At 42.2% G+C, this 10,639-nt stretch overlaps 1 protein-coding gene across 3 annotated transcripts in view; it reads left to right on the forward strand.

Moving 5' to 3' along the window:
• Positions 1 to 8,976, forward strand: part of FRMD6 (FERM domain containing 6) — an 80,480-nt gene extending 71,504 nt beyond the window's left edge. For all 3 annotated transcript variants that reach the window (XM_025870050.2, XM_025870051.2, XM_073895218.1), the window contains 3 exons: positions 325 to 456; positions 3,996 to 4,087; positions 6,008 to 8,976. In XM_025870050.2, coding sequence (XP_025725835.1) covers positions 325 to 456; positions 3,996 to 4,087; positions 6,008 to 6,292 — 509 coding nt within the window. In that variant the 3' untranslated portion in view covers positions 6,293 to 8,976. The remainder of the gene's footprint in view (positions 1 to 324; positions 457 to 3,995; positions 4,088 to 6,007) is intronic.
• The last annotated feature ends 1,663 nt before the right edge of the window (positions 8,977 to 10,639 follow it).

The following is a 10,639-nucleotide window of genomic DNA, read 5'->3' on the forward strand; positions in this document are numbered from 1 at the left end:
CTGAGCAGAAATCAAGAGCCAGACAGTTAACTGACTGAGCCACCCAGGCGCCCCTTTCTCTTTCCCTCTTTCTTAAAGAGTAAAGAATAATTGACAATGAAATCGTAGCAGGAGAAGACATGTAGATAACACAGCGATCCTGTGAAAAAAGAGAACAAATTCATCTAGTTGAGAATTGTCCCTAGAGTTTCCTATTGTAGATTCTCATTAGCAGATATGTTTTAGAATATGGATAATCACATAGCCTCCCTCAAAGTATGGCTATGAATTCTGGTGCCCATTTTCCTTCATATCCCCAAATGTCTTTTCCTTCTTCTGTGTCAGAAATAGAGATGCTGGTCGATGACCCCAGGGACCTGGAGCAGATGAATGAAGAGTCTCTGGAAGTCAGCCCAGACATGTGCATCTATATCACTGAGGACATGCTCATGTCACGGAAGCTGAATGGACACTCTGGTGAGCTCTTACGGGAAGTTCTTCTTAAGTAGTGGACTGTCCCAGGCTGAGAAGCAGGTGCCTCAGAAAATAGAAGGGTTGGGTAGGGCTCTAGGTCTGACAGGACTGGAGTCAGAACCTTTCCAAGTCAGCACCATAGACTGCAGGTTTGAGTATCTCCTGAGGAAGAAAGGGAAAGGAAGGGGAAGAAGCACCTCGGATTGGGAATTAGCATCCTCTACCCCAAGTGCTGGGCAAAGTGGTAAAATATAGTTTTCTCTTGTTGATTTGTTTTGCTGTTTTAAACGATAATCAGAGAATCCTATGATACATCCAGAAGGGGTCTCAGAGACCTTTTTACAGATGAGAAATCCTGTAGGTTAGGGGGACAAATGCTATGTGTCTAGAAATAGAAGTCAGGTCTCCAGGTTTGTTTAGTGTTGTTTTCCCCACTATATCATACTAAGTGTAGGAGTCTGGAGAAAAAAGGTGTCAAAAAAGTTTGACATAAAAAGACATTTTTACTAAATCCCATATTCAATTAACTCTATTAGAAAACATGCATTCACTGGAACCCTAGTAAAAGGTTATATAATATGTAATATCTCTTTCTACCAAATAAAAGATGTTACCCTAAAAAAAAAAAAAAACAAACAGCACTATGGGTTTTGTTTTTAAGCCTCAGTCACTCCTAACGGCTCTTGTCACATTTCATGACTTGGTCTCTGTTCTGTACAAAAACACGCGTTAGGAATCAGCAGTGTGGACATGGCGCAGGTGGTTATTGTTCAGCCATGTTGAGCTTTGAGTGAAAGACCCTGTTTACAGCTGGGGTGACCTGTGATTGCTCTGTCAAGACCCACGGTCCCCGATAGTGAGCGTCACCCCTGCAACAGGTGCTGGGAATCAGAGATGAACAAGGCCAGCACACATGGTCCCCTCATCCTGGCATTTAATCTGTAATTTCACTTGCTGACCTAGCAGAACCATGGCCTCCAGATGCTCCGCCAGGAGCCGACCTGCCAGTGGTTACAGAGATTCTTCTGCCGAACCAACACAGATTCGTCAGGCTGCTTGCTCTGGTCATGCTTAGAGTTCTCATACCAAACTTGGCCCCTTTTGTTTTTTGCCCATTTGCTTTATTACATAGACATTTTTCCTTATAAATACATTTTAATGTATATTAAATATAAACGTACAATTATATGCACATTATAGGTGCATGGATGTCATGCTCTCAATGCGTGCATGTGTATTTTTGTGGAAAGAAAATGGTATAAACAATACACACCAAAGTGTCTATGGGAAGAGGAGGTGTAAGGGAAGCAGACTTTTGCTTTTTATTTATATATTTCTACGTTTAATTTTTATGATAAGATTTTGTAATTTTGAATAAAGTATAAATAAGGTAGTGGTTTAAAAGGTTTATATACAAAAAATACTTCTTGAGATGTTATTTATAATAGCAGAGAAAAGGAAAAAGAACTTAAACAGTTAACAATGAAAAGTTGTATTCTGTCCATATATGGAATATTGTACGGCCATTAAGTAATGAGATTTTCAAAAGATGTTTAATAATATGAAAAAGATAGGCAGGAAAAACACAAATTGTGTCAAGTGTAGGATCTCAAATTATAAAAACATATATATGTATATGGAAAATACATAAAAATATTAATAGCCTTTTCTCTGGATGATGGGGTTATAGATGATCTTATTTTCTTTCTTACATCATCCTACTTTTCCAAATTCTTTACAATTTGAGCATCTAAACATTGTTTTTTAAAAATGTGGAGCTGAGATTGAGTAGTGATAAAAGTTTGGTAGGTGTCGGTTTAGTATTCTGACCACCAGACTTGATGCTGATTTATCTAATGCAGAGTCTGGGTTTGGGAGCAGATTATTTACAGGTGTACTGGCCAAGAGCACAATTACCAGGAAATCCAGAAGGACCCATCCCAGGTCCTAGTGCACTAGTCCACATCTTTCTGTGAGGATTTGTTAAGAGTTTAATAAAGCTTTTTAAAACATAAGGATTTTCTTTTTTTTTTTTTTTTTAAGATTTTATTTATTTATTCATGAGAGACAGAGGCAGAGGGAGAAGCAGGCTCCCAAGGAGCAGGGAGCCCGATGCGGGGCTCGATCCCAGGACCCTGGGATCATGACCTGAGCCGAAGGCAGACGCTTAACCATCTGAGCCACCCAGGCGCCCAAAATATAAGGATATTCTAGAGAAAGACCCCCTACTAAAGCAGTCTGTACCACCCCCAAAACATAAATATCCACCTGAGAGTTTTTAAACTGTCTACATGTAAACCAAGAATGTCTTCCTTTTGTGTTTCAGTTGAATTAATTATCAAACACTTAATATATGCAAGGCCTATATTAGTCACTTGAATCATGAGTCATTTCTAAAGAGTTAAGAGATAGAATACGGAAGGCCATTTCTGAGGTTATTAGCAGTAGCTAAATAAAAATCCCATTACTCAGGGTTCTTTTTTTATAAGGTGAGAACATACTTTACCTGAGAAGCCATTTGGCCTTGAGGCTCTGGGGTTTGACCGATGTGCTTCATCTGCCTGCAAGAAAAATGTCAGTGGTCATCTCCAGAACTTGTGTCTCCAGTTCTTGTTAGTGGTTTTATCGCTGGAAACATCGGTTTCTGGTGCTTCACTCACGTGTCACAGATGCAGAGGGAGGTTTCAGCCCTGGATTTCTGTTGCCAAAGTATTAGCGGATTGCCCCTGAGCACTGGGGCGATTAGGGGCCCTGTTGCTCTCAGAGGTCCAGAACCGAATGTTCAGGGCGACCTCCCATTTGTGGCCTCTCCCCGGTAGGATCTGCTGCAGGAGGCGAGTGCCACAGGGCCCCTGTCAGCCCGAGGTGTTCCTGTGAGCTGAGTGTGTCCCACAGGCAGGCCCGACACCTTGCCCTTGCCATGCATTTGCTCTTCAGTCATCCTTAAACTCTGTGGGATGAATGCTGCTTTCAGCCCCACTTTATAGGAGGAGACTTAAGACACAGGGAGGCACAGTCACTGGCCAGCAGACACAGCTAATTACTCGTCTGGGCCCAGTTGCATCCCAGATCCGTGTGACTCCGGAGGTCAGAGCCCCCCAGTAAACCACCGCACATCTAAGGGCAAGCGAACGTAGAAGGCCGTGTCATGGTTCAGCTGGGATTAAGTTCAGACTTTGTGCTCTGTGGAACGTGGGGAAACTTGAGGGGATAAACTGCTTTACACTTACAGTCTTTCTTTTTGTTACTTCATAAATAGCTTAATGAGAAGTTGTCGTTTAGAAAAATCAGACTCTAAACTCCTTCCTGTCCTCTCACCCCACATTTACTCCTCTCCCTCTCCTCCCTATTTACTGTAAGACCAGAGACAGAATGTGTACCATCCTGGCTGTCCACCACGGAAGACTAACAGATTTTTCAGTAATGGTTAATATTTGATGTCTCAATCTTGGTGGTCGTATTTGTCAGATATGTGGCCAGAGGTATGACTAATAGGAAATCTTCTCTGTTTTTTCTTCTTCTTCTTCTATGTTTTACTTTAGGGTTGATTGTGAAAGAAATCGGTTCTTCTAGTTCCAGCTCCTCAGAAACCGTTGTCAAGCTTCGTGGCCAGAGCACTGATTCTCTTCCGCAGGTACAGAAGGGATTGGAAAATTTAAATTGGGTACTGAAGCTATAGAAAATTAAATAGAACTTATAGTTATATTTATATAAATGAGCAAAAAATTAAAAAAACCCTAAGGAAATGATTCTTACTAGGGACATTCCAGTTTTGTTCTGAATTTATGTCCCATTTTATTTGCTGGTTGCATTCATCTTTAAGTTGATTTCTATTTGGATAAATTGTATACTTTGTTTAACACTTTTTATAGCTGGGAAGCCTCTAGACCTCAAACTTCAGGTTAACTGTGTGTGTGTGTGTGTGTGTGTGTGTGTGTGTGTGTGTATTTATTGACCTCAACAACTGGGAGGATAATTTTCTCGTCAGGTGTGTCATGGCAGAAATGTTTCCACACTCTGATCTTTCCATTCAGATTGAATTTTCTAAGCATGCTGAGTGAGGCTGTTTGATAACCTGTGATCGCTGGCTAGACTATTAAAATATCAAAAGATAAAACACTCTGAAACTCATGGTTGTAGCATCTGGATTTATTCTGCAACTGATTCTCACCTCTGTTTCCTGAGCATTCTCTTGCTCTCTCCTTTTATGCCTCTCTCTTGGAACGTCTCTGTCTTTTTTGTTTTTTGTCTTCTGTGTGTGCTTCTCTCCTCCCTTTTCCCTGTCTCTCTCATTTAAGTAGCCTTAATGTGCACCTGATGTTTTATTAAATATTTTTTTGAGTGCTCCAATGAGTCATTGCTAAAGCAGTATGTGTAGCATGATGATTACGAGCTCCAGGGTCATACTGCTTGGGTTTGCCCCCCCACCCCCGGCGGTGTTAGGTCTGACAGTACAGAAATGTCCGTGGCGCACGGCTCAGGATCAGGTTCCACAGCGGCAAGGCAGGAAGCACCGTTGTATGCCTGCCGCGTGGATTTGCGGTGAGGACCTAGTGCATTCTGTGTGGGAGACCCCGGTGGCCCCCCCGGGAGCCTGCCTGAGTACAGGCGATCAGCATCTTCAGGGAGTGCTCAGATGGGTTACTTCCTAATAAAATGTTTTTGGGCTCAGACCCTGTTCTCTCCTCCTGGCACTTTTGCCTTTAGCAACACTCGATCACTTAACTCTAACAAGGGTTGGCTTTTGTGGTGTTCAGCAGCACAAGCTGAGAGGGTCATGCCTTGTTTCCTTAAATCACCCATTAAGTATCTTTCATTCATGTAATTGTCTGAGCCACTTTTTAACCTATTTATATTTTCAGCCAGTAGCACTTCTTGGGATAATGAGTTCTAGAAGTCTGCTGCCTGCTGTGTGAAGTATTTGGCAGAATACCACTTAGAGTGTTCGGGAGCTGCCTCTTGCCTCCCAGCCTTTTCTGTACTTTGTATTATTTTTCGATCCAAGAATTGTAGCTTTTTAAAAAAACAATTCTTCAGATTGTGTTTCTTGAATAATAATTGGTTCGTTTCCCCACTTATTAAAATAATCACAGACCTCAGCATGAGAGTGTTACCATGCTAAATTGTCATATTCTAGTGGGAAAAAAAAAATTGGGCCCTATCTTTACCTATCCAGCCCTCTTTTAAAACTGTTTCTTGACAGTTGGGGTTCCTGATGTATTCACTTCCTTTGCCTTAGATTATTCATCTGTAAAATGGGGAGAATAATGGCACTGGCCTCGTAGGGCTGACTGGAAGATTGAACGGTCAGGGCCTGCACGTAAGGGTTCAGTGAATGTTCGCCGCTGTTACTGGTGGTGGTGGTGACATTTTACCCCCAGGCCCTCAGGAGCCCAGAAACCTCAGATCGGAAATCACTTTCCAACATACAAAGATTCCATAACCTTCTGTGATTTTGCAGCCTCTCTCTTAACAAGGGCAAATACTGCTAACCTTTCACTTTGGTCTGTACTCTTAAGGTTGTTTTATGTTTTACCCTTCCCTTATTTTGCAGACTATATGTCGGAAACCAAAGACCTCCACCGATCGACACAGCTTGAGCCTTGATGACATCAGACTTTACCAGAAAGACTTCTTGCGCATTGCGGGTCTATGTCAAGACACTGCTCAGAGCTACACTTTTGGGTGTGGCCACGAACTGGATGAGGAGGGCCTCTACTGCAACAGCTGCTTGGCTCAGCAGTGTGTCAACATCCAAGATGCTTTTCCAGTCAAAAGAACCAGCAAGTACTTTTCTCTGGATCTCACTCACGATGAAGTTCCAGAGTTTGTTGTGTAAAGTACGTCTGCGCCCAGCTAGCTCTACATAGCCCTACAGGCAGCCTGCTGTTGGCTGGAGGCTGGAAAGCTATGGTTCATTCTTTAATTATTGTGCCATATTCCCTTGACCCCAGAACATAGCTCTTTCTTGATGATAACTTGCGATGGAAATAAAAGCCTTGGGACAATTGCACTTTAAGTATTACACAGAGATAAAAGAACTGCGGAGAATGTACAGCAAGACACGTGCCCGGAAGTTCATGATCCTTTGGAAGGAAATGTGCTTTACTGGTTACCAAACCTTCAAATATTGAATTGTGGTGTGTTTGTTCCTTGTTTTGTTTTTTTCGTTTGATTACATGACATCACATTTTTTTTATCATGTGAAAGATGTTGTTAGGTTTATTTGTTTGCTTGTAATTTTTTTGTTGTTGTTGTTACTCCCTCACGCACGTGGTTTGAGGGAGGAGAGAAGAGTCTCTCCTTTTAACGGAGAGACCGGTGCCCACTACATAGCCATTGCTGCCTCACTGGGGCTGTCCCAAAGTGAACACTAATGAAGTGGTCAAAATCCTGTAGCTCTAGCAAGCCAAAGATACGGACATGCCAGAAGCGCAGCCCAGGTCCAGAAAACGTGAGTGAAGCAATAACCAGAAGACTCTGTGCTACGATGCCTTTTGACTCCTTCACGCCCAGTCAGTACCATGTCCTCTTCCTGCTCGCCCGAAGGCTCTAGGACCCTGGGGAGTGTCTCATCCGAGTAACGGATCAGTGGTGTTCATGTCATCCTGCGTTTTGTGGCGTTTGCAAAACCAGTTTCTGTTAAAACTGTGGAAATGTCTTAGAAAATGTTTGTGCTTGGTGTTTTGTTTTAATCAAGAACCAATTACGGTAATGCTAGTTTCTGCTTAACCAAAATACCCTTACTGTACGTGTATGTTATACATATATAAATACCCAAGATTGCGTGTGTTTATATGGGTTTAAAGCTTACTAACTCTTCATCTTGGCTCCCATGACTGTTTTTGTGTATGTGGTCTTTCTTGTTGAATATGGAAGATGTGTCACTGAATGAATGATACCTACAGACAATCAGTTAATATATGTAGAGTTAAGAATGACTGTTTTCTCGTGGGCCTTTTGCCGTGATTCTCAACCCTGGTTGCTTTAAAAACAGTAACCATGTCTGGGTCCCACTTTAGGCCAATAAACTCAAGCCTGTTGCAGTGAGGTCCAGGTGGACCTGCCTTTTCCTTTAAAGCTCCGAATGGAGCTAATATGAAACAGGTTTTAAAACCACAGCTCCAGAGGGTGTCTTTCTGTTAATTTCGAAGTTGAAAGTGTACAGAAAATGTTAGCGTTTGAGAGAAGGCCATTTTTAAGACAGTTACTGCCACTGCTGTTAGGATATAGAATGAAAGCACGTCAGGAGAGTGAATCTATTAACCTTTAGATGTACAGTAACAATGTTGTTCGCACTTCAGGAGAGAACTTTAGCACAATGTCTTTCTAGGAGATGTTTGTAATGATTTCATATTTTATAACATTTGTTTACCATATTTTGATATACCATTTTTTCTATCTGCCAGGTTTTCTTAAAAAAAACTATATATTATTTTCTAAAGAAACAGTCATATTTTTATACAAAATTCAGTTTTCAGGTCACAAAGAAATAGATTTCGGGTACAGCAGAACATGCGGTGTTCCCCGTGGGTGGGAGTTGGTGTGATAAACGCATGGAGAACACGGACCCGCCCCGCCTGTGCCGCCATTGCACGCCCGCGTGCGCGTGGGCACCCGCAGGGCAGTTTGTGCACTCCAGGCCGGTCAGATCAGTTTCACCCGACACTGGTAAAGGAACAAAAGTTCTGTAGAGTTCTGTAGTCATGAAATTATTTTGCTTTTATCAAAAGTTCTAAAAGAACCAAAGTTTCAGATACCAGAATGTACAAAAGTGTCTCAGTCTTCTGTACGAAAGGGTAGAAGGATCAGCCAATGACTGCTTCTCTCACAAGTAAGTCGTTAAATAATCCACCATTTCGTATGGATCCTTCAGAGACGAATCCTGGGAGGTTTAACTGTAAAGAGCCCAGATCATAATGTGGTGCATTTCCTTAGCTCTTAGTGTTTCTTGCAAACATCAAGACAAAAGCATATTTAATTAAGTATGTAGTGCTTTATTTTCTCTGTACTTCAACCAGAATCAGGTCTTCAGGGTTTTGCCAGCATTGTTGGTGGTTTTGCACACCCTCTTTCTAATTGGATTTATGAATGTCTTGTAGGTTTTCAAAAATGAAACATGCTGAGGAACATTTTTGCTTTGTGATCCAGTTTGCAGCAGAATTATATATATGTATATGAAAATCCATTTTGGTTATCGACATTTTGTATTTGGAAATTGTTTTAAACAATAAAAAAGGAAAAGAAACGTATGAAGCTGTAATTTATTCTGCATTTGTTAATATCATTGCTAGTCGGTATACCCGTTTGGTATATATGGCCTCTCTACATCTACACTTGTATTTGCAACAATGAGCTTTATATCGACATAAACTGTAAATAATCCTTTCTGTGAAAGGATCATCATATCAGGATGATACCAAAAGTGTGTAAAAGAAAACTGCATTATTTTGTAATGATTTCTTACAGGCATTTCATGGTAAGATTAACAGTCAATAAAGTTACTTTTTATTTGTCTTTAAAGTGCCTTTTTTTTTTTAATTAGAGTTCTCAATGAAGCAAGAGGCATTAAGAAGTGAATGTTTTCTGTGTGTTCTTCTTTCTTATAACAGAGCACCTGGAGGGACGTCCTAAAGGTCCAGTGTGGTAGAGCTCCCAGCCGGACGGCCCTGTGGCAGGGATGCTCTGGAGGATGGAGACTGAGCCCTGCCACGTGCTGTGCTGTCCCATGTGTGTTAGGAATTCGTGGATTAACTCCTTTCATCCTCATATGCACATAAGGCAGGTGCTAATCTTATTCTCAAGTTAGAGATGAAGGAACCAAGGCTCTAAGAGGCCGTGGCAGCCAGCCATTATGCACGCCCAAGTTCAGGGGCTGAAAGCACTCAGTAAAGCAGAATATTTTTCATTTTTTTCAATTAAAATAACCACTTTAATTTTGCCCACAAAATAATCATCTTTGGCGTGTTAAGTTTTCAGTTTTAAAAAGTAAATGATTACATCTACAAGCATGCAATCCCCAGGCTGAAGGTGAGGGCAACGGGCCATCGAGGTTGGAGCCTGGACCTCCACTTTGGGTCAGCAGACAGGAGTCTGGAGAGCCCGGTCAGCCTTGTGAAAGGGCGGCCATTACCGTCCCGTTATCCGGTTTTCTTACCTATGGTGGATTAATAATTCAGAGGGCCATACGGGGTTTCAGTCAGGTAAGAGTTAGAATACGGCCCTGAGGACGAAGGTGGCAGAGGAGGGTTTTCCTTGTATAGGAATTTACCTATGTATAGACATTTACCTTGCATAGAATTGTGGCCATTTGGAAGCATACAATCCAAAACCTCACTAGAGGTGTTACTCCTCAATTTTGCAGTGTATCTGGTAAATTGTGAGTAAAGTGTCTGGTCACCTGCTGTGTATCTGACACGACGACACATGTCATGTCTAATCTTCACAACCCTTCGGGGAGTCAACTCATTGTACAGCCGAGGAAACAGACTTCCCCAAGATCCTACAGCTCAGAAGTCTAGAGCAGCGTTTGAGACCCAAATCCACCTCCAAAAGCTTTACTTTTTCTACTACATATACCACGTTATCCACCGCACTCAGAGAAAGTTCACAATCTAATACAGAAGACAGATTTAGGATTTTGATACCGCGAGAAATGAAATTATTTGTTGGCACAGTTTTTTTGGCCACTCCTATGACAGACCTATGGGAGGATTATTTGGGTATTGCTCTGGCGCAGAGGCAGTGAAGACCTTGGGGGTAGGTAGGGAGTGGGAAGTGGGAAGAATGGAGGTTTTACTCGGAGGAAGAGCCTTGAAGGGTGACTTCTGGCAGATGGGGGTGAGGTAAAAACTGTCCGCGCAAAGATGAGAAGCCGGAGACAACAGTGTTCATCCAGGGACCTCTGGGCTTGAGGGACGACTCTCTCAGACTAGTCGTGAAAGGCCCTGGATGCCCAGAGGAGGACGCTGAGTTTTTCTCTGGACAGGGAGCCACTGAAGGACTATAAAAGGAAGGAGACATTTTGAGAGACATTATTTGAGAGGAATAATGGGATCAGTGCTACTGGAAGACAGGGAGAAGGGGCAGGACTGGAGAGATGGTGACCTGAACGAGGATGCGGCCACAGGGAGAAGAAAAGTTCAAAAATAACGTAGCTATGCCTCTGTCCCCCCCTCTCTCTCTC

This window comes from Callorhinus ursinus, unplaced genomic scaffold, assembly GCF_003265705.2.
Source record: "Callorhinus ursinus isolate GAN/ISIS: 27379988/994484 unplaced genomic scaffold, GSC_fseal_2.0 scaffold8, whole genome shotgun sequence".
Lineage (NCBI taxonomy): Eukaryota > Metazoa > Chordata > Mammalia > Carnivora > Otariidae > Callorhinus > Callorhinus ursinus.